Consider the following 24,581-nt stretch of genomic DNA (forward strand, 5'->3'; position numbering starts at 1 on the left):
CCGGAAGTCACTCACAGTGCGCTGGGGTAAATAAGCTGCGTGCACTGTGTTTGGTGGCTGTTTTCATTCTTCTGCGTGTTCCGCTGTTTTTAAGTCGTTTTTAAAGTTGCTCTTTCGTTCAGAAGTGCTGTATTTTACGGGAGATGGGAGTCCCCGCGTTTTTCCGTTGGTTGAGTCGGAAGTATCCGTCAATAGTAGTACACTGTCTGGAGGAGACGGTGAGACACTAGCATTTTATTTATTGGTTGATTATTGCGCGATTAATAACTTACTTAGCTAACATTGGTTCCAACCAAATGAGCTTAACAGTCCTGGCCATTGCCTATGATTTTTGCTGTGTATTGCAAGTTGTGTTTGTCTGTTTCAGTTCACGTGGTTTTAATTACAGTCAGTGTTTTGGTTGAATGCACGTATGTTCTGATTAAATTCGACCTGCGAATGTATGGCTGTGTCCCAAACACCGTCAAAGGTTATTATCTAGACGGCATTTTTAAGGTACCTAGAAGACAGATCCTTTGAGAATCAGAGTTGCGACACGCTTTGATCTCGCCGCGGCGCGGTCACGTGGTTCATGGTTCTGGTTTTGTCAATATGTTTGAATGGATTTAAGGATAGGCAGAAATATATTTCAATATATTTGCATCAATTTCTAGAGATTAACAAATCATGTGCGTTGATTGTGTATTAATATCTACGCTGACTACGTTTTACAATCGCGTTTTATTCTGGAGAGTGTTGAAGAAAAATAATATTCCTATGTAGTGCCACGGTTTAACCACTACATCCCGTTATAGTATAAGTATAACCTACATTTAGCTCTACTCTAGCTGTTTTGAGTTTTATTTGTACTTGTTTTATCCTTTGTAAAAGACATCAAACACTCAATAAGTCCGTTTTTTTCGACTCACGTCATAGTATTATTTTATAAGATTTATGTATAAGTGAACATGTTAAAAGGCCAGCAAATACAGAATTAACCCAACAAAAAAATTAAAGATCCACAAGGACGCCAACTGCATACAAGCAAATAATTTCTTGTAGTCCTTTTAATAGGCAGTCTTCACTGAAACTCATTAAACGTCCAACAATGAGCGAAAGATTGCAGTAAGACTAAAATCTTAAAAACAGAACAACCAGCTTCTAGTTATGATTGCTATGATCGCTAGTGAGGTGTTTATCAAGCTATCTAACTGCAAGTTTAGCTGCTGTAATGCATTGCAATTTAAGTATTTTGGCAGTCTACTAGGTTTTAAGACTGCAGTATCAAAACATGTAATTTAGGTTTTTAATATAATTTATAGATTAAAATAATTGTAATTTCTTCACAGGCCAAGGAGTACAATGGCGTTAAAATCCCTGTTGATACCAGCAAACCCAATCCAAATGAAGTGGAGTTTGACAACCTGTATCTAGACATGAATGGAATTATTCACCCGCGCACACATCCAGAGGACAAGTAAGATTTTCTCATTCATGTATTTGTTTAGAATGTGTTTTTAAATTGCATTATATTTAAAGTGCATTATATTTTACTTTTTGCAGGCCAGCACCTAAAAATGAAGATGAAATGATGGTTGCCATTTTTGAGTATATTGACCGCCTCTTTAACATTGTTCGGCCGAGACGGGTTCTTTACATGGCAATTGATGGTGTGGTATGTATCATTCCTCATAAAATCTCTATTAGGCCTGTTTGACACTGCATGAATGTTATGCTTTTAGAAAATAGTAATTTGTCATTAAATGGAATCCAGCCTAATTGATAATTTGAGGACGCAGTCGACAGTTTCAGGAACAATGTATTGCGCTCCTTATTTGTGTCCTCGAATTGTTTGCAGGCTCCTCGTGCCAAAATGAACCAGCAACGCTCAAGACGTTTCCGGGCATCTAAAGAAGGAGTGGAGCTTGCAGAGGAGAAAAAGAAAATTAGAGAAGAAGTTATTGAGAGAGGTGAGAGATGTTGCACCTGTTTAAACGGCACATCTAACAATGTATAAGCTGTATATAAACACTAAATGAGCACTAAAATTAGATTTGGTGTTTGTACACATTCTAGTTTTCCAGTTTGATAGATGTTTCTTTCTTTTCTTTTTTTTTAGGTGGTTACCTGCCACCCGAGGAAATAAAAGAACGTTTTGACAGTAATTGTATCACACCTGTAAGTGGTTTATGAAATTGTGTCTTCTGATTATGTTCAGATCAAATTGTCATCTACATTCTCTCTATTTTGTTACTCTATGAGTTCAGGAAATCTTAAGTCTGTATTTTTGGGAGGTAATGAGTCATTTTGTTTCCCTGTGTGTAGGGGACCGAATTCATGGATAATTTGGCCAAATGTTTGCGATATTACGTCGCAGACAGACTGACCAATGACCCTGGGTGGCGCAATATCACAGTAGGTCATACAACTCCTAAACTGTAGCTTTTGCCGTTTGTATTCTGCTGTGGGATGTGGTCAATAAATACTTTTTCTTTCAGGTTTTCTTGTCAGATGCCAGCGTTCCTGGAGAAGGAGAGCATAAAATTATGGATTTCATCAGGAGGCAGAGAGGTATTTTAATTTTTGTATTATGGTCTTATTGTGTCTTTTGAAATATTGATTTATTCATTGAAGCCTGTTCTTTTTGTGGTGTTTTTAAATGAGCAACTTTTTTCCAATCATGTAGATGCTTAAGAATAAGAATGATGTCTACAATGTGAGTAGCAAAGAGTCTGATGTCTAATTTGGGTCATTTTCTCTTCCAGCTCAACCAAATCATGACCCAAACACACATCACTGTCTCTGTGGAGCTGATGGTAAAGTGCTTTACCTTTTAAAGGTTTTAGAATTTAGAACTACATATTTTCTTACAGGTTGTTAATAGTCTTATGAATCTAAATGTATTGGTGTGAGTTTTTTTTTATATACAATTTTGAAATGTTCAACTTTTTCCTTATTAGCCATTTCATTTGAAGGCATCTCAATACTGTAGTAAATTTGACAACTGCTTAAACTGACTTCAAGCTACACAACATATCAAATGCTGTGGACTTATTTTGCAAGGGAATTATTGAATTTGTCTGGTTTTATTAGTATGTAGGGATCTGATGCACAACATTATGCCTGTAGTATTAATGCGCTAAGTGGATGACTGAGGAAATGTTGCATTTGATTAGTCTGGAGGGGAGATACTTCAAAATATCAATCTGACTGAAAGCTTCCATTATTTACATTTTATGAAGAACATTAGCTGCATGTTTATGTAATATAAGTGTTGTGTCTTCTAGAGTCACCATTCTCTAAAACTTTGCTTTTTGAAAAATATTATGAACTGCCCTTTTAAAAGTTCAGTTGCGTGAACTTTATAATTACAGGTTTAATTTTCTTTTCTCTTTTTTTTTTTTTTTTCTAAGCTGATTTGATCATGTTGGGTTTGGCGACACATGAACCCAACTTTACCATCATAAGAGAAGAGTTTAAACCCAACAAACCCAGACCCTGCCCCTTGTGTGGTCAGGTAGGCCACGAGATCAAAGACTGTCAGGGAATGGCTCGAGTAAAACAGGGCGAGGTAATTGATTCATCCCCTCCATTCATCAACACAGAGCTTCACCTCAACTCTGTGTCAACTTATGGTTTGTTGTCTCTCCCAGTACGATGAATTTGCAGACACGGTTCCAGTATCAGAACAGGAGTTCATATTCATCCGACTGACTGTGTTACGAGAGGTTTGTTTCTTCCACTTTAAAGAAATGGTTCACTCAGAAATGGAAAAATTGCTGAAAATGTACTCAGCTTTTACGGCATCCAAGATATAGATGAGTTTTTCAGATTTTAAGAAATTTAGCGTGACATCACCTGTTTAGCAGTTAATGTGGGTTACTTGTGGATTGCTGAGATGTTTTTTATCAGCTGTTTGGACTCTCATTCCAACGGCACCCATTCACTGCAGAGCATCCATTTGTGAGAAAGTAGTGTTATGCAAAATTTCTCTTTTTACTGGCCTGAGGGTGAAGGTGTGTTTTAGCTTTTAACATAGATAATGTCAAATTATTGGTAGTTTAAACTAGATGTTTATTTTTTACAAGACGTAAACACACGTGTGTGTTTTAATAAATGTTTTCACTTATTTACCTCATCACAGTATCTGGAGAAGGAGTTAACAATGGCCAGCCTGCCGTTCCCATTCAGTTTTGAGCGGAGTGTTGACGACTGGGTGTTCATGTGTTTCTTTGTGGGAAACGACTTTTTGCCTCATTTACCTTCTCTTGAGATCAGGTACATGCACAATTGCTGCTTTATTTAGTTTGTCGTTTCAGTGTGCTCTACAGTGAGTCCTGACTCTCATTTGTTTTCTAACAGAGAGGGCGCCATCGATCGTCTGGTTGGCATCTACAAAGACGTTGTGCATAAAACCGGGGTGAGTGGTTCCATGTCCGTATATCCCATGTACTTTGTGCTTGAAGTCAACATAAAATGGTTTTAATGTATTATATTCAACGACGTTACTTGATTTGATCTATTTAGAGTTGATTAAAGGGAGAAATGTAAGAATAAGCTCTCTTTATATCTCAATAGGGCTACTTAACAGAAAACGGCTTTGTCAATCTTGAGCGTGTCGAGCTCATTATGCAAGCCGTGGGGGTGGCAGAGGACAACATCTTCAAAAAGCGCAAAGAAGACGATGTGAGTCCACACGATAGATACAGTTTGCTGTCAAAACAGAGGAGAGCCTGGTGACCTCTGACTCTTCACGCCAATGATTAATACAGAAATGTGCACTTCATTGGGTTCATCATGGCCTTTTTTTTTTTTTTTTTTTTTTTTTTTTTTTTCCTTGCAGGAGAGTTTTAAACGGAGGATGAAGGAAAAGAAAAAACGAATGAAAGTGAGTGAAAATGTGCTCCTTTTTCTAAACAGTTTTTGGAAGCAATTAAATGTGAAGAGGTTTTACAATAATTCCTTTTGAAATGTTAACACACACATCCACCGTTCCTTTGAGAGACGGTGAGTTGAATTCATTCTCAAGGTCGTTTAATGTAGCTGACAGTGGCTGAATGGTTTGTATCTTGACCCTACGAAATCATGCATTCACTCACAATGAATGTGCATTTATATCATGCAAATAACAGAATTTTTTTATGCCAGTGAATTAGTAGGACTGGATAAGAGATGAGTAACTTATTTTTTTGCATTAAGATTTGTAAATCAAATTTTAACACATGAACCGATATAGCATTATATTATATATGACCCCTTTAAAGAAATATATGATGCTATTTTAAAGATCATCATTGGGTTTAACAGAATGTTGACATGCTTTAATGTTCAAATAACATTTCAAATAGTTCACATTTATTTGTAGATTCTCTATGCCCCACCTCTCTAACGCAACATTTTCTACAAAAGACACTCCTCCATTTTCTACAAAGCACTGCCTGCTCTGATTGGTCAGCTGACACGGTGCATTGTGATTGGACGAACCCCACAAGCACAAATCAGAAAAGTAACGCCCCTTACCATACGCGCAAGTTCAGCTTTCTAAAGAAATGTAAAGACAGTTAATGTCCTTTTAGTTTTACCATCAGTTGATCCCTGGAGGAGGAACAGTTATGTGACGGGCACAGCGCTTGTTTGTATTATCAGTACACAAGTGTAATTTTTATAAAGAATATCTATTTGAGTTTGACATATTAGCCTTTGCGACAGCTTGTAACACCCTAAAAGAGAAAGGAAAACTGAACGAAATCATATGAGCCCTTTTAAAGCTTTCGTTGTTAACTATCCTCTAAATCATGAACACATGTGGAATGCTCTTTTCGCAGGCAGACCAGGGTCCATCATTTGTCCCAGCTGGGCAGTTTGCCCCTCAGGCTCTGGGCGGCAGAGACAGGCCTATGGCAGTGCAGAACGCCAGACAAACTGCATATGAAATGAGGATGCAGGGAAATCAGCGCAATCAGGTCTGCATTTGCTGTCTTTGTGATTTGGTTAATATGAACCACAGTAAAATAATGCGAGTGCAACTGTGGTCACCCACATTTTATATTACTAATAATAATAATAGTAATAGTAATAATAGTAATAATAATTTTCCTCTTTCAACTTTTCCCTGAACATATAGAAATGCAAAATTGCATACTTAATTTCCTTTATAACTTTATTGTATAAGTATAAAACTACTGTAACTAACTGTAGTCACTGATTATGATTATCATTTTCTTTTAGACTTAATATTTTTAGTTTCCACAAAAACATGAAGCAGCTCAAATGTTTGTAACATTGCTAATAATCAACAAATTAGAATGATTTCTGATGGATTGTATGACACTGAAGACTGGCGTAATGATTGCATTGCATAAGTTTGTTATAAAATATATTCTTATAAAGTTTTTAACAATAAATCAGTCATCTTTTGCAAAAATCCAGAATTTTGATCAAATAAATATAGCCTTGGTAAGGTAAAGACGTTTGACTGGTAAATATAATAGATTCTTCTAAGCTCTTTTGCAATAAATTCCATTGGACATAATTAAACTAAATTGTGATTACTTCTGTATTATTTTTTAAATCTTCCTCTAAGAGCTTTTTTCTGTTGTATTTCTGCAGTTCAAGAATCCTAAGTTATTGTTAAAATCACATTCTTTGTGAAGAACATGAATAGTATTTTTACTTCAACTCAACTGATTTACTGCATATAAGCTTTTTGTAAGTTTAACGCTTGTTTTTGTCACCTTGGTCGAACATTTTCGTCAAATCAGCTGTTTGTATTTATCAGGAAGCAGCCCAGTCCTTGAGAGCCATGATGAAAAATGGGAAGGCATGTATCTTTTTCTCTTGCTCCTGCTTTTGTAAAACATTTTTAAGCTTTGTGCTTTGACAGTGCCTGCAACCTCAGTATATAGCTCTCCTTTTAAGACTATAGCATTGTCCCTGTCATTCTCTCAGAGTCCTGCTGGAGCCAGTAATGACATGGAAAGTCGTGGTGTGAAGCGTAAAGCTCAGGACAGTGACAGTGAACCGGAACCAGAAGATAACGTTAGGTAATAACGCAACACTAAAGATGGCCCACAATGCTCAAAAGTTGTGTAATAGCTGACTAGTCAAGATATTTTTGGAAACACTTTAACCTCTTTTGTTTTGACGTGTGTGTGTGTATATATATGTATATGTGTGTGAATATATATTGCATGCATCTATAAACAAACTAATTTGCATATTGTGTTTTTGGGGTAACATAATATGAGAAGTATTTAATGACACGTCTTAAATATTGCAGATAGCTAAATTAAAACAAAAAATTGCTGTTTGATGGGGAAAATTGATCAACGCTGAAGAAATACTTTTATTCTTTGTTTCTGATTATGGTAATGGGACCTTTATTGTAAAGAATTGCTAATCATCTTTTATATGTTTTGTTTATAGAATTGTTGTTGCATTAGTTTTTTGTGCCGTAGAGCATTGTATCAAGTTAGAAATAGTCAAATTTTAAGCAAACAAATTAAGTCTTTTTTTTTGTTGTTGCACTTAGCAGTTGTTTTTTACATTTAACACATGCTTTAAATTATTAGTTTAGCTCCTGTTTGAGAAGAATACATGCTTTGGAGCTACATTCTGATTATTTTAATTTATGAAATCAAACTGATCTTTTATTGTAATGTGTGGGTTTTTTTTTTTTTTTTTAAGATATTTAGTTTTTCTGTTTTTTATTTTTTAATATAATTTTGTATACAAATACAACCTATACTATACCTTTCTAAAGCTAGCTTAATTATACCAGCCTTCCTTAAGACAGTTAGCCGATTAAAAAATAAATAAATAAATAAATAAAATTCCACAAACTAGATTTTGGACATCACACTAATATTCTCGTGAATCCTGCGGGGGTCTCTCAGTGATGCGCCTCTGTACCGCCAGTGATTAATACAGCAAATGTTTCAGTGATTAGCTTTCCAACGCGGTCTAAATCGATTGGGTTCAATTGGTATTCATGGAGGTTTTTCGTGTCCCATGTGGGACGCTGTAGAGGTTACACTAGACAGCTGCAGCTCATCCTTGATTATGTGAGCTACATTTCCAGAGCATGTCAAAACATCCTGACCAGCGCTAAGGTGGAAAATAAGTTTCCCGTCGCCTCTTAATGGAGCCCGTCAAAGTGGGAAATTCTCATAGGCGTGCATATGCATATAAGTGATCCCGTTCGGTTTGGCACAGAAGAGCCTGGTTTCGTTTTAATGAATTCAGGCCTGTCTTTGGAGATGGCGATAAACTGAGAGGTGTATGTATCTGTGACCGTGCTGTAAATGTGTTTGACAGGTTATGGGAGGATGGCTGGAAACAGCGTTACTACAAAACAAAATTTGACGTGGATGTGACGGATGATGATTTTCGAAAGAAAGTGGTGCAGTCATACGTGGAGGGCCTGTGCTGGGTGCTCAGGTACTACTATCAGGTAAATGACCAATACACACACCTCAACTACTGTTTACAGGCTTCATTAGATCAATTATGTATTTTTCATTGTGCAAAACCAGATAAAAAAAAAAAAAAAAGTGTTAATGTAATTGAGATATTATAGTATTATTAATACTATTATAAAAATTAAAATGTTTGAATATCAATTTAATAAACCTTTGAAAATTTATTTTTTAAGGCATACCTAATTAATTGAAAGCATAAAAACAAGTTTTATTTATTTTTACAATATCCATGTTTGGGGCTTTTTCCTACAGAGATTGTGTTGTGTATTTATGCAATTTTTAAGGCATAAAACATTCCTTTTTATCTAATGAAAAATAAACTGAATTTAATATTACAATTAAATACACTTAATAAATATTGCATGATTTATCCCTTGAAAATGATTTGAATCATTTTCGAAGCTATTTCTGCCTCAGTGACTTCAAGGTAAACCAAACTTTTATTTTGATGGGTTGCCATTGAGTATTATGAGTATGACTCTTGCAGCAGCTCTGGAGATGTTTTTTTTTTTTTTTTTTTTTTTTGTATTGTTCATGTTTATCCTCATTTAGGGAGAGGACAGACGCAAGTGTCACGTGTGCTTCCACATTAGTAGTACACAAAGCCACGCATCTGCACCATTCATTAACACGAAGACAGAATTTATATTTAAATCATCTTTTTTAGGCTTAAAATGTATAAATAGGTGCGTGTGTGTAGCATGACCATAATGTAGAGACAAGCCACCCCCACCCCTAATAATAACATGGGGCAAACACTGTTTGTGTATATATTTAAAAATAATTAGTATTGCATTCAGTTAAGCTTTAGTTGAAGATTTATGATGTAACAATGAATTTAGTGGGTCAAAATGATTATTACAGGTCCATCAAAATGTTTTCACTCATTTGTGCTTTTGCCAAAATAAAATGTTTGCTTTGAGAATATAACAAAATGTGTATTAACTAGTAGATGGGGTTTTCAAGGCTGCATTTATGATCAAAAATACAGTAAAACAGGAATATTGTGTAGTGTTATTGCAGTTTAAAATGACGAAAAAACGTTTTAGTAGCCATTACGCCAGTCAGTGTTAAGTCGTGTTTCTTAATATTTAAGGAAACAACCTGTTTTTCATGATTCTTTCAATAGATTGATTAAAAGAACAGCATTGAAGATGAAGGAAAAAAAAAATTCCACATTTTTATTTTAGTTATTAAAGTCTTGGCCCTTAACCTGGTTGATTGACAGTCACTTAGTGTAGTTCAGCGTAGACAGCCTAAGGCCAGCACGGATATTACACTAATTTCTTACCCTGTATTTTAACTGCTTTTGCATTGAGTCCGAAATGAACAGTTTTCACATCTTGCTTTTTGTAGCAGCTTTTAAAGAATCTCCTTAGCATTTTCTGTTTGTTCACCAGCTCGAGGATCAGGCAGCTTTGGCTGTTTGCGCTGCTCTTTGAGCCCGGTTAGTGTTATCTAGTTGGGTTTTAATGCAGGGTCTTGATCTTTAGCTTGAAATTCAATCATTAGAGCTGCGTTCTCTCCAACAGATCTCCGGTTGATTAGAGTTCTGTGTGCAGGGATTTGTCCGCAGTAATTGGAGCTCTATATATATGCAGGGCCTGCACTCGCTCCATGTGCTCGGTGGATGAAAGCCGTCCCACGGGAACCACTGAACAGATTCATTATGGAGTCTCACTGCTGTGCGAGACGTGTTTGCTCCCTTCTGCCACACATTCGCTGATTTGCTCGCACGCACGCACACACACACAGACACTGCCAAATGGTAGATGAGAGGAGGCATTACTGCAGAGTGTGTTCAGGGGCAGATCTCTACATGCCTTTTATTTACCCACATTAGGGTGTCTATTTTTTTCATTTGAGGGGTCACGAGTATAATTTCTATTGCATGGGTTTCTTGCACCTTTTTGCTTTTTGCCACTTGACTGCATGTCAATTTAAATACAGGAAATTAATAGATTGAATGAGTCTGTAAAGGAAGCAGAAAGCTGCCATCACTTCTAAAATAAATAAATATAATATTGTGTGATTGAAATGTTTCATTATTAGTAATAAACCTGTATTATCACCCAGCAATTATAAAGTTAAACAATACATCAAAATTTATATGCATACAATACTTATATTAAGTGTTGTGTAATGTATAGAAAAACTGAAGGGCTTAATGTGTTTATGTTCTCGCTTAAGGTACTGAATATGAAAATATGCATATGTAATAATACTAAAAATGTGTAGGCATAAAGATATAATCGTTAACATCAAGGTTTTATGTCAGGCTGGTTTGATACTTTGCATTGAGATTGAGAGGTGCTATACAAATAAAATGTGCTCAAATTATATTTATATAAATAAATATACATTTTTAATTTTAAATAGTATTTTTTATACAGGAAGGCATTTGAAGACTTTGAGAACAGCTTTGCATGACAAATAAAATTATTTGCAAGAATTGATTTTCTAAGCGTAATTCGAACCATCATTTTTTTTTTTTTCTTAATACATTTCCCTGTTTGTATTTGGATCAGTTCTTTGGGCTTGTATATTTTAAATGTGTATCTACTTTAAAATTCTTGTAAATGTTCATGACCTTAAAGGTAATAGGCCTGGACTAAATCCAGAAATTGTGGTCTTTTATTAGTTTGTGTGTCTTTTGTTGAGCCTCTCTTGGCTCTCTCTTAAACTGTCTGGTCTAAATGCTCTCTGGAGTGTTAATTGAGCTGTAAATTTGACGGTGTATCAAGGTCTCCCATTGAAAGTGTAAGTGTGACAGGCTAATGGAAGAGGTCTTAAAAATGACTTGGATTGAAGGTCTTCCCAAAATCGAGCATTTCTGATTGAAGTAACTGAAGATGTATTTAACTTGTCTTTGTGTGGTACGGCGGACAGTCTCTAAGTGTCTGTTTTTATGTCACAGGGCTGCGCGTCCTGGAAGTGGTATTTTCCCTTTCATTATGCTCCGTTTGCCTCCGACTTCAAAGACATCAAGGGCATGTTCAGTGATTTCGAGAAAGGGACCAAACCGGTAATTTGAAAAGCAGCACTGAGCCAAAACAAATAGCTCATAAGTGTTTGTGTTTCAATGCATTGTTCTTGTATTTACTGTTGATTTAACTCATATTTTCTCATTTGTAGTTCAAACCTCTGGAGCAGCTCATGGGTGTATTTCCTGCTGCCAGTGGAAACTTCCTGCCAACAACATGGAGAGCTCTGATGACTGACCCAGTGAGTGACAAATTTACCACAGATTGTAATGCACTTTAGGAGATAGCTGCATTTGATATTTAATTCATTTGTTAAAATAAAAAATTTTGAATTTATACCCAATTGACATTTATTAGTGGACAAGCACCTGTTGTATATGTTTGTTCTGATTTCAGACTGTTCATTTCCATATCTTCACTTGTATATTAATTTTTAGCTATTAAATATGCAAGACAAGCTTAATTTAATTTCTATTTCTTATTTCTCAAAATGCATTTTAAAAGTTGCATTTAAAAAAATGTCTATTTTCTTTATATAAATCATATTCCACTTTTTCCCTTTTTTTAAATTAATCTTATTTACATTCTTGTCTTTGTGAAAAAATTGTTTATAATTTAATGTGTGTGTGTGTATATATTTTACTGCTTCAGGGTTCCTACGGGTCCTTGAAAGTTTGTGAATCTGAATTTGATTTATTTTCTAAACCCTGGAAAGTTTTTGAAAATAAGCATGCACAAACACAGGTCTTTGAAAGTGCTCAAAATTATTTTGTGCAAGACGTTTTCTGGGGGGGGGGGAATCTGTATTTCTCTCTGGTCTGCTAATATGTAATTTTGCCACTTCATTGTCTTACATAAGTTACGCACATTTACACGTTAAATTAAATGTTTGTTACATGATATTTGGCACACCAAAGAAGGTTACAAATAATGGCTTGCCAGAGATAAACTATACTATTTATCTTACAATGTAACCTTACTCTCATTTGAAATGAGACACATTAACAGGGTAGCCAAATGTCTAAACGTTTACCTTTTTTTTTATAAAAATCCTTAAGTCTTAATATCCATCAAATCTGATTTTATTTTTTAATACATGCAGATATAGATGCTTACATCTTTGTCTATGGCATCAACAACATGGTAAAGAAATGCGCTCTGTACTATAACAGTTACTGTACAGACATGATGGTGACTTCCACCTGCCACGTATGTAGAACTAAATAGCTTAATATATTCTCAACGGTTCATTGTGTAAGGTCTTTGGACACCTCTGAAAACAGTTATGTAGTATGATATATATTTGTCAATTGATCCTCCTAAATATTAATCTTCATTCATTAAGTGGCTGGCTGCCACCTACTGGTGGGGTTAGTATGTTTAAATGTATGTATGGAAAGTCCTTGAATTTTAAGCTAACAATGTTGTCGGAACACTGTACTATTCTTATTTATTTTGTGTTATATATTTGTAAACGTATGTATTTTAATTATTCTTATTTTTTTTTATTAAAGTGTTTATACTTTGGATATAGGATGTTGGATGTAAGAAATATTACTATTAATTATTAATAGTAATGTTGTTGGATTTTGTTTATTTAATTTTTTTATATCGCTGTACTGCTCCTTAATTGTGCACAGTGACCAGGCAGATATAAATTAGTTTATATTTGTCTTTAACAGGAATCTTCAATCATTGATTTCTACCCTGATGACTTTGCCATTGATTTGAATGGGAAGAAGTACGCCTGGCAAGGTCAGCACTTAACTTTAAACTTCACAGTCTGATCAGAAGCAGTGAGTACTGTATTATGCTGTGTTATTTATTTGCTCTTCTCCTCTCAGGTGTTGCTTTGTTGCCATTTGTCGATGAGCGGAGGTTACGAGCAGCATTAACAGACGTCTACCCTGATTTGTCCTCCGATGAGAGTAAGTCTTTTTAGTAGTAGAAATACTGGACAGCCTTGTTGCTTTTTGTTTTTTTAGTATTATTATTTTAAAAAAGTTCCTGCTTAAGTAGTTTCTTCAGTGTTGTAACCTGACTACATCATCTGATGGTTGTTTTCAGAGAGAAGGAATAGTCTGGGAAGTGATGTCATGTTTGTGGGGAAGTCCCACCCCCTTTGTGATTTCATCCGGGAACTCTACCTTGTGGAATCTCATGAGGTACTGATTTTTCTCTGATTGATTGATTTGAAAGGAAATTTTATCTTACTATTGACCAAAATAATAGTCATTTTTGCTGTAGACGGTTCTTTCACAGATGGAATTGATCTGCACCAAAAGCTCTAGTGAATACATTAGGTTCACTATTAACTAGTTGCTTATTAGAATGCATATTGGTCTATTGGTCCTTTTTAAGCTTACTTTAATGCCTTTTTCTGAATGACTGTTTTCTCTTAACCCAACCCCATGTCTAACATAGCTCCTACAACCTTAATTATCAATAAGCTGCAGATTGTTTATTGTAGGGGAAACCTTAAGTAGTAGTGAATGTGATCCCAAATCTAAAGTGTTATTAGTAATCCCTTAGTCCAAGGTTTAATATGCAAATCCTCTCTCTCAAGACCACTGAGATCCCTGCAGAACTTTGCCATGGGATCCAAGGTATATTAAATCTAGACGAAGACCCTATTCTACCAGACAAGTAAGGAGACAACGCATTTATCTTGGGTTTTTTTTTTTTAGTGCTTTTTTGTGTTTTGTAATTACCTGGGTGATGTCTGTTGAGCCATTTGAAACTAAAGCTTTACAAATCCAGTCAAACACCATTTTTGTTTTCCTTAGACCAGTGGAGTCACCAATCCCAACCCTGAGAGACATCAGAAGCAACAATGCTATTGGGTGAGAGCTGGTTTTACACATCAACCCATTATCAGCCAGTCTCAAAGTGGCCAGATACCATCTGATGATCGGTACATTGGTCTATACTCCCTTTTAAGTTGCTATTTTCATTTGGTTTATTAGTTTGTGTATCAGTCTGAGTCATATTGAGCTCTATGAGCTACTCAAGGACTCATGTGCCAGGCATTAAAACATTGGCCTTGTCCTGCTGATATTTACTTGTTCCTCTAGAGGTCAGACGTGGCATGAATCCCTGAGATGTTTAACAAAAACTTTAGATGAAGTCTGGATTGATGGCGTTCATGTGAATGGCTCTGGAATGAGATATATCCAGGCATTGCACTTAAATGTTTGTACTTAATATTGATGGTTTCTGGTTGACAGAATCAAATTCAAGGATCCGCAGTATGATGATGGTTTTGTGTTCAAGGCTGTTATCTTACCAGGGGCGAAGTAAGTGCTGCACTATTCAGTATTAAGACCTATTGAATATTCACATGAAAGCGGGTTTGAATGGGCTTTTCAGTGATGGTTTACGGTTTTATATTTATGCATTACGATTTCTCATTTCAGGATCCCTAACAAGGTTCTTAAACCGGGGGATTTTGAGCAGAGTAACCGAGGCCCATGGAGACCTCAGCTGGGATTTAACCCAAACCGCCAACAAGCCCATCTGGACCAATCAGGTTTCAGAAAGCTTAAGTAAGTTATACAAATCCCACCTAGTCCATCAGTTTATTTGGTTGAATTCTTGGATTTAATGCTTTTAAGTGGCGTTGTGTAAGAAGAAACCAAATTAGCACAATAGTTGGTATAAAACAGGCTAATTAAACATCTGGTGAATTCAGGCTTTGGCAAAGAGAGATGAATTATGCATGGTGTTTAAAGATGTATGCAGATGATGCCCACCAAAGACTTAATTTCTTAATGAAAGCTGTTATTGGGTTTGATTGCACGGTGCAGACAGGTGTTATTGGACTTCAGATACTTCTGTGATCTCTAATTTTTAATCTTTATTTTATTATAAAGACTTGGCCTGAATATACTATTACAGGTTTTACATTGGAGTTATCAACCTTTTCCAACCCAAAACAATGTGATTTGGTTGATTTCATGTAAAGCAGTGTTTGTGAGCACCTAGTGGAAACGAATGAATTTGCATTTTCATTCAGACCAGCGGCAAAAAAAGTTTTTCCAGGTCTGTTTGCAACAAGTGGGAGCCAATGTGCTAATGTTACATTTAAAAGTTAACATGTAATGGCTTGGGACTTATGAAAACAACTCTGAGTTGACTCTTGAGACACAATAGGTTTATACGCTCTTACGGATTTAAAACTTTGCAGGATGTTTTCATTCACTTAAAGCTGTTTTTCACACTGCATGAAAATCCATATTAGGGACACTGTTTTTTTATGTGCTTTTTGTTATTAATATACTAATGTGTTGTTGTTTTTAAATGCATTAAATGAATCCCATTTAGGTGTGTGGGTGTGTATATGTGTGTTTTTGTTATTTGAGCAACTTAAATATTTGTGTAAAGTAGTTGCTAAGTTAACATCTCATTTTCATTGAATTTTAAATGGTGTATGAAGTGTAAAATTCAGAATGTCCCTTTTGTTATTGTATAAAATTTTATAACTTAATCCAAAAAAACCTCTCTCAGCCAGTTTGCAGACAATATGGACCACAATTATGAAAAGTAACAAGCCATTAAGTTCTGAAGTATTTAATATTCATTTGTATTTTTTTTTTTTATGCCCAATGACCTGATTCTCAATGTATATAAACTTTCAGCTTGTTAATTTTTAAATTTTCTCTCTGTTTTCAGTCATTATGTGGACAGAAGTCAAAGAGGTGGTCATTTTGGTGCCGGCTCACAGCATGGGGGCGGTCAGTACAGCAATGCCCCGCCCCCCAGAAACTATCAGCAAGGAAACTGCCATCGTCCTCAGAGAGACCATTATCAAAACCAGTGTGAGTTTTTCACTATTTTGTAGTGTGAGACTTTTTGTTTGTTTGTCTTCTCAAATTGATTACAATTCTCTGTACTGCATTTATCAGTAATCATTTGTATCCTAATATTAGAGCATATAATGTTTTATATTAACTTAGTGACAGTTTTGTCATACAGTCTATTCTTGTTGTGTCCAAGCAGTGTTTAATGCAGTAGTTTGGTGACACTGAGGGACAGGAGTCACTCTAAACATGTACAGTGTCCTCCTCAGTGTTTCTGTTGCCCCGTCAGTGGCTCCCGTCTCCTCTGCTGCTCTCCTCCAATCGTCACTTTGATGTGGCAATTTGCAAGTTGATGAATAATCGCATCTGTGGGCGAATGGAAGCCGCCCTGCTGCCACTTGATGCAAATAGAGGTTTGGGGGTTTTTGCTGATCACTGCTGCTCTTCACTGGCCTGTACGCTGCAACCCTCATGCAAAACCCCTTCAGTTAAATGTACGACACGCTAACCGTCCTGTATGCCATTCGTGCTTCTATGAATAAGGCAATCAGAGTAAATATTCAGGATTTTTTTACTTCTGATTATTCGGCTTTTTTTTTTTTTTTTTTTTTTTTTTTTTTTTTTTTTTAATCAGCTTTAGCAATTTTAATAGTAATTTAATGTCAGTTTTTGGGTAGACTTATTAGAAAAATAAAAATGTATAATTTCTGTGGAACACAAAAAGAGATATTTAGCACAATGTTCATGTTACTATTTTTTTTTCCATGTGATGAATGTGTAGTGATTTATGATACCAAACACTAAAATGAAGGTTTCCAGTCACCAATCTCACATGAACCTTCAGGTGCTTTTTATTAGCAATGATGCATTAAATTCATTTCATATGGATTGAATGAATCATCCAACAAAACGTTTCTTGATCCTTCAGAAATCTTTTGCTCATATGAGACTGAAGTAATGATGCTGAAAATTCAGCTTTACATACTATCTATTAATTACATTTTAAAATATATTGTAGTAAGATACAAAATATAAAATACAATATGTAGGAATAAAATGCTGATAAAAATGTATTAAAATCTAATTAAAAATACATTTTAAAAAAGTATTTTTTACTGTTTTTAATGCAGGTTTAGTTTTTTTTGAGGTCTTCGTATGGTTTCCATGTTTTGTTTGTTTGTTTACTCTTTAATATAGTTTGATTCCAGATTTTCTTAAATATCCTTTAGTGCTGACATTGCATTATGCAACCTACTTTAATGATGGTCGTTTTTCTGTGATTACTGACAAGAATGTAGTACACGAGTCATTTATGCAGCTTTTGTGGCCCTTCTTGTTGCCTAAGAGCCTCTTTCACTTTCATTAAAAAGAGCAGCATGAACATTAAAAAAAAAAAAAAACTTCTTTTTTTTTTTTTTTTTTGTGCAATTGAATATCTCTTTTAACTGTTTTCTCAATCACGTCATTGATTAAGCTCAGAATGTTCTGCTGCTGATGCTGCGTTTCTGTAGAGGAGTGTGTCTGCGTGCTGGTGACCAAATCCTCGTTAACTTTTCCCAGCTCGCTGTCTTTCTCCCTCTCCCTCCTGCGGTGTCGGCTCAATGCAGAGTTCCCGCGACACGTTGGAGGCTTTTGTTAACCCTAATCAAAACAGCTGGTGCTAAAGGACCAACTAGTGTATTACAGTCCTGCGGTCTTCATTCTATGGATATTGATAAGCTGTATTGTAGAGGTTCATTACAGGCTCATTACAGAGATCAGGGTCCATCTGTGTGTACGTCTGTGCTCTGGGACAATGTAATCCCTGTGTTAAGTTAATGAGAACACCGTTTACTGTTGTGTTTTTAATGCGTAATCCTATTTGGGCTTTGTGTCAACTGGCTTTAACTTCCCAACATTCAGTGTGTGGACTGCGGACGGTGTTTATTGAGAGCAGGATGAATTGGCTGTAATTTCGTCTTTCGTTTGACTGGTTGTGAGATGAGCCGGGATGAATTAGCGCTTGATAATGGAGGTGTAAGTGGGTGGTCCGGCCTCTTTCTCTCTTTGGTCATTAGATCTCATGCTGGATTTTTGGAGGTGTTTATTGGCTGCCAAATTAAACGTCTAGAACATCTGACAGTATCTGTTGATCACCACAGAAGAGTGCATCTCATCCTGCTTTTACAGTGAAGCATATACAATAAGTCTGTGGATGAAGACACTAGCTGAAATGCACAATTTAAAATGTGTTTTCATTTCATGTACTATCGTTCACCAATATTAAATCTCCATTGACCAAAAAAGCAGTCATTAGCAGTGCAAGCATTAGTAAAGGAATGGTTCACCCAGAAATCATTAAAGATGTAAATAAGTTTTACTTCACGAGAAATCCTTCATCACTTGCTAACCAGTGAATGGGTGCCGTCAGAATGAGAGCTGAAACAGCCGATTTAAACCACTTCAGACCGTCAATTAACATTTTTTTTGGAGTGAAAAGCTGCATATCTGTAAGAGAAAAAAAAATCCATCATTAAGCCTTTTTAGACTTCTGGCCAAAAAAATCCTCTGTCCGTAATTTTGCTTTCTCCAGTAAAAAGCACAATAAAATCTTCCTGTGCATTTGATTTAGATCTGTTTTAGACCGTTTTTACTTTTTTTGTTTTTTGGTGATGATTTTCAGCTGTTTGAACTCTCATTCTGACGGCACCCATTCACTGAAGAACATCCATTGGTGAGAAGGTGATGCAACGCAACGCTACATTTCTCCAAATCTTATGAAGAATCCAACTCATCTACATCTTGAAATACAAACCAAAACTGCCTTTTGCAGTCATGTGTGAAATTTAACTGCAGTGTGCTTCCATAGAGTGAGTTTATTTGGCTGATTTCAATCTCTTTCCACAGGGTTTCTCTTTTTGTTTTTTGCTTTTTTAATTGAACCTGAAAGTCAATTAAATCAGATGTATGCAACAATTTCAATTTCAAATATTGCTTAAAGTTTAATTTCCTTTGTCCCATATTTCTGTCCTACTTGTTCAAATAATTATTTTTTACAAGTTTTAAAGCGTGTTAGAAAACTATAGCTTTAAGCAGTTCACAAATACTTTCTTTACAAGTGCATTACTTTACAGTTGTGATGATTATGATTATTTTCTGTGTTCAAGCTCGGCTTGCATTGACCCTAGGTCATTCTTTTTAAAGCCATAAATCCCTTTCCCTTCCAAACAGGGAAATTTAGTTTCTTTCCGTTGTTACTCCACCTTCGTGCCTACATTTGTAAATGACAGCTTTTTCTTTTGGACTGAAGTTCTTGTCTTTGTCCCCCTCTCTCACTCGTGCACACACACACACACACACACACACACACACACACACACACACACACACACAGTCATCTCTGCTCCTGCCCCTATAAAACAAACAGCTCAGAGCCCCGCAGCTGGTGATCACCTTGGCAACGGCGGATCGGGAAAGAAGCCGCTTGCTACTTTTTTTAAAGTCTGTCTTTGTGAAGGACCTGCAGCACTGGAACTAGAGCACTTGAGCTCGCCGCAGCGCCGGCTGATGAATGCTTATTTCATTTAGCACGGGAAGAAATGCAAATGTGCCCTCCTCCTGCATCCCCCCCCCTTCCCAAACACTAAATCCTGTTCATATTACTGAACAACACAATTCACTTCATCTCTCAAACTGTTTACCCTGAAATTGCAAGCTGATACAAATTAGGTTAATGAATTCTATCTCATTTATTTAACGTTAAGACCTTTTACCCACTGTAGCCTGGTGTGTGGCGGGAGTTGTTGTTGTTGTTTTGCTGCTTGATGTCAACAAATGATGGCAAATTTGATTTTATAGAAAACATCCCCTTTAGCAGTGCTTCATTCTGCGATTTTTGAAACGTTATCTTGTTTGTGAGATAACGGTTGTGGCAGCTCTTCGAAAAAATCATTGTTGTTTTAGATTCAAGGTTTTGCATTAAAACAAACAAATGTATTTGAAAAGGAAGCAGATTTTTTTTTTTTTTTTTTTTTGTATTCCGAGTGATGCTTACCTATCCAGAACTTTCTGGTAAAATGCTAGAGTTTTATTGGTGGTTGCCTACAACTTCCTGTGGTGTTTTCAGTATCTCTAGGTGGTTGCCAAAGTGTTTTTAGTTGTTGTCTTGTACTTTTATTCTATTGGTTGCTTGGGTGTTGACAGTTGACTGTTTTTCTTATTCCTAGGATTTATTTGTTTGTTTTAGTTGCTAGGATATTCTAGGTGGTTGCTTGGTGGTTTCTGTGCCCCTGTTATGGGTTATATGATGAATTTATAATGAATTTATTTTTACCTTATTTATTCAATTATTTTCAATTGCTCAATTCATTTCTTCTTGGTCGATTCAGAGCCGACTTTATTTATTTTGGGACAGTAAATTTATACACTGTGCACTTTCAGCTTTAAAACTTTTGCAGGATGTTTTCATTCAGAGCTGTGTTACACACTGCATGAAAGCTCATTTAAAAAATCCATAATATGGGCACTTTAATGTACATAGTTTGGAAGATTTTACAAGTTAAACAAAAAACAATTTAATTATTTTCAGTGTAAAGTGGGCTGTTTCTTTTTTATTTTTGACCTCAGTTCATTGCTTAAATATCTGAGAGGCATCATTAGCCTGACCTTTTAGTAAATGCCACTAATTAAACAAATTGCCTGTTTTCTTCTTCACAGATTCCAGACCACCTCCTAGGAATGCCACTGGGCCGTATCCCAGGTAAAACATTTTTTGTTTTGTGCCGAAGGTTACAGAGCACCTGTGACAGTACATTTCCAGCTGTGTCTACAAGCATACTTGGGCTGAAATGAGTATTCAACATCGACTAAAAAAAGAAATGGTTAACAAATGATGCTGTAAAGTTATTTGATCTCATATGATCTAATGTAAGGGCCTGCAATAGCACTGTTTGAACTTTGGGGCACTGTAGTGCAAGACTGTAATTCAGTCCACCCCCGTGTCAAGTCACCTTTATTCATATATATCGCTAGATATATGAAATATGACAACAGACTATCTGTAATGTCTGACAAGATTAAACACTCAATTTTCAGTTAAAGACATCTCATTGTTGAGTTCAGAGACGTCATTGTCCTAGCTCAGTTTAGTTTAAATGGTATCTGTGCAATCAGATCCATTGAAAACGCTAGAAAACGAAGTGTCCGCAACTGAGCAAGCCAGAGGTGTGTTTTCTATTGGACATTGAGCCCTATAGAAGAAACACACAAAACCAAACCAGTAGAGTGTGGGAAGCTTTTAAGAAAAACTGAAAATGGCAGAAAATGCTGTCGTGTGTATACATCAGGAAAAGGTTATTTTCGTTCCTCAGGTGTGTTTAAAAAAAAAAAAAAATTGTATGCCAACAATTATAATCTAAAGAGGTTTAAAGTTTGGAAATGTAGAGACAAAAATCACAATATGGCTGGATTAAACTGGATTTGACCCATATTTTTACTCGCTTGTAAATGTGAGCCAGTGGATTGATATGAAGCTAATATTCTATGAACTATATTTGTATAGACAAATTTCGCCTATACTTCATATGTCACACTTATGTCACTTGTTGCAGTGGCAGAAAACATACTGGTTACAAGTGGAGTGAAATGGGGAAAAATCCACATAAGAGTAATACACATAGTAATGCAAATCATTTTTATAGAATTCCGTCATCAAAAACACCATTTGAAGCTAAACGCAGACTTTTAAACGGGCAGACTAATGAACAAAACCTGCTATGATTACTCTACTTTTTAAAGCAGGAATTTGATTTAAACAATTGGCCTACGTAATATTCACACATGCAGTTCACGGGTGAATGTATTATATTAGCCCTACAGTTACAGCCTGAAATACGATTTCTGTTCTGTCTCGATTTTTTTCTTTTCCACAAAGGCAACTTTTTAACTCAATGACAAGTTTGTCCATTTACTGTTTGCAAACGCCAAATTTCTATTTAATAGTACATTATAAATAATGCTTACTCCCGAGTCGCAAACTGAAATGTAAATCTGTATCTGAACCCAATGTTTCTTAGTCATTTTTACAGTTTAAAACGTTACTGTAGACATTACCCTACACCGCTCATGCGGTATCAATTTTTTAATCTTATAATACCCTTTAAACTTGTTTTTAATAACCCTGCAGACACCCTGGAATAATCTACTGAGATTGGTCTGTGAAATACTCTGAAATGACTGTTACCTTTCCTCTCCCGGTGTTAGCGGTCTTCCTGTGCAGGACGCCTGTTATTGATGTTCTTCCTGGGGGGGCCGGACTGAATTAGTTTCTCTGCGTGCTAAACAAATGTTCTCTTAAAGAGGTTTGCAGGGCTTAATGAGGCAGCACTAATGCTGTTGCGCTTCACCGTCTCTTGTGCGCAGGGGCCACTGGGGGCCGCACAGAGCCGCCATTGATTCTGGCTCCAGACCACTTCAGGGAATAATCAGCTTCTTTTGGTTCAACTTTTTAGGCCCGGCAGCCCATTGTGGCCCTGTGTCACCTTAGGTCAGTAGTTATTAGAGCAGAGTTTCTTTAACCGTCAGGGACTGAGCCGAATGAAACGCACGAGGAACCTGGAGGAGGGATTATGGATTCCTCAGGAAGATTGTGAGCTGCGTCAGTAATGAGGGATGCCGATGTCCGGCTGTCTTCTTTAGAGGACGGTTTAGACGTTTGGTAGGTGAGCTAGTTTACGGTAGAGGCTGTAACCTGACGTTGGGCTAGTTTTGATGGCGACAAGTGAAGTGGGAAACAAAGAAGGAGCTGGCCTTTGCATTTCAAAGCCACTTCAGCTGAAATCTCGTTATTTGTACGGCTGGCTTTGAGGTTTTTGAGGTTTCTAATAAAACATTAGGGTTTCTGTGCTCTTGGAAAACCAGAAGATAGGAGGGAATGGTAAAATGTGAATTCGAGCCTCCGCTAAGTAAATGTACTGTGACAATATTTTTAGCTAAATATGCATTACAGTTCAAAAGTTTTGGGTCTGTGAGATGTCTTGTGAAATATTACAACATTTAAAAAAAAAAAAAAAAAAAATTCTTATTTTATCCTATATCCTGTAATCCTATATAATATTTATTCCTGTGAGTCTAAACGCTAAATTTCAGCATCATTACTCTAGTCTTGTGTCCTTCAGAAATCATTACATGTTTATTAGCTGCTCAAGAAACATGTCTGATAATTGAGTGCTGATAAACATTTTGCTGCAGCATGTTTTTAATTCTTTGAGGCTTAGTCTTAAACTAAATCTAAATGAGCCATTTCAACTAAAAGAAACTCACTGATCTTGAAACATGTCAAAGCCTTGTTTTGTCTTAAGATGCACACTTGTTGTTATATATATATATATATATATATATATATATATATATATATATATATATATATATATATATATACATATATATATACACACATATTTTTTTTCTTTTTTTTTTTTGTATGTTTATTAAAAATATACATTAAATGTCTTAATTGAACTATAGCCTAAACCCGTTTTAGGCTGAGCACTCTCTGTAAAACTCTTACTGTTGGATTTGATAACTTTTATTGCATCTTTGCTAAATATAACTTTGTTTCCAAAAACATAATAATTTAAAATATTGGACACGTAGTGTTGGACTACTCTAACCGTAGCACATCTATAAAAATAAAAAAAAACAATATATGGTAATTGTGCCTCTTTTTTTTATTATTATTATTATTTAGCTGCATTGTCGTTTTTAGCTAGTTGCTGTGTTAGTTTGTTTTTTCTCTCCTCTCTGCTGAATCTTTCTGAAGACTTTCTCTCTCTCTCTCTCTCGCTCCCTTCTGTGAGTGTTGAAAGTGACCATTGTGTTTGCTGAAGCGAGTGCTCTGATCTCCACAGGTTCCAGCACGGCTCTCAAGGTTGGGATCGGGCCATGCAGTCCCAGAGCGCCTCGTACCAGCAGAACCAGCAGAGAGGACGAGGAGGATGGAGACCCCCTCAAAACCAGCAGGACGGTCGCCGAGGAGGACAGCAGCAGGTCTGACCGCCGCCGCCTCATTTCAGTGAAAACACGCAGGTGTACAATCTCGTGCTCATAGAAAGCTCTGCTTGTCTTTTCAGGGCTTTGGACAGGGTTACGGACTGCCTCCTCCATCACAGCGCTACAACTGGAACTGAACTCGCAGCCTAACCTGAAAGGAGGCTTTTTATTTTCTATTCCAAGCAAACATTGTCTTTTTGGGCTGTTAATTTGTAAAGGTTTTTTTTCTTGTTTTACTTACAAAATGTTCTTATGTACCGATTTTTAAGAATATGCTTGTAAAACGTCTGAAATACACATAAGAGACAAGA

General features: G+C 36.1%; 1 protein-coding gene across 1 annotated transcript; it reads left to right on the forward strand.

Annotated features, from left to right (window-relative positions):
• On the forward strand, positions 1-24,581 carry xrn2 (5'-3' exoribonuclease 2). Its single transcript, XM_043219540.1, has 31 exons — positions 1-218; positions 1,329-1,456; positions 1,543-1,654; positions 1,838-1,949; positions 2,099-2,157; positions 2,305-2,394; positions 2,478-2,550; positions 2,745-2,795; positions 3,393-3,550; positions 3,633-3,707; positions 4,124-4,257; positions 4,342-4,399; positions 4,558-4,665; positions 4,823-4,867; positions 5,805-5,942; positions 6,758-6,799; positions 6,928-7,022; positions 8,296-8,431; positions 11,377-11,484; positions 11,595-11,684; positions 13,126-13,198; positions 13,288-13,371; positions 13,511-13,608; positions 14,010-14,089; positions 14,230-14,286; positions 14,671-14,739; positions 14,860-14,988; positions 16,115-16,260; positions 20,938-20,980; positions 24,129-24,267; positions 24,351-24,581. The coding sequence occupies exons 1-31, from the start codon at positions 144-146 to the stop codon at positions 24,405-24,407; spliced, it is 2,862 nt and encodes a 953-aa protein (XP_043075475.1). The 5' UTR covers positions 1-143; the 3' UTR covers positions 24,408-24,581.

The sequence above is a fragment of the Puntigrus tetrazona genome, chromosome 20, assembly GCF_018831695.1.
Source record: "Puntigrus tetrazona isolate hp1 chromosome 20, ASM1883169v1, whole genome shotgun sequence".
Lineage (NCBI taxonomy): Eukaryota > Metazoa > Chordata > Actinopteri > Cypriniformes > Cyprinidae > Puntigrus > Puntigrus tetrazona.

Excerpts from the sequence above, each read along its gene's own strand:
- xrn2 (XM_043219540.1), top strand. The coding sequence starts at position 144 with ATGGGAGTCCCCGCGTTTTTCCGTTGGTTGAGTCGGAAGTATCCGTCA. Across the intron at positions 14,740-14,859 it reads GTTATCTTACCAGGGGCGAA|GATCCCTAACAAGGTTCTTA; the intron begins GTAAGTGCTGCA and ends TTCTCATTTCAG. Across the intron at positions 16,261-20,937 it reads AGACCATTATCAAAACCAGT|ATTCCAGACCACCTCCTAGG; the intron begins GTGAGTTTTTCA and ends TCTTCTTCACAG.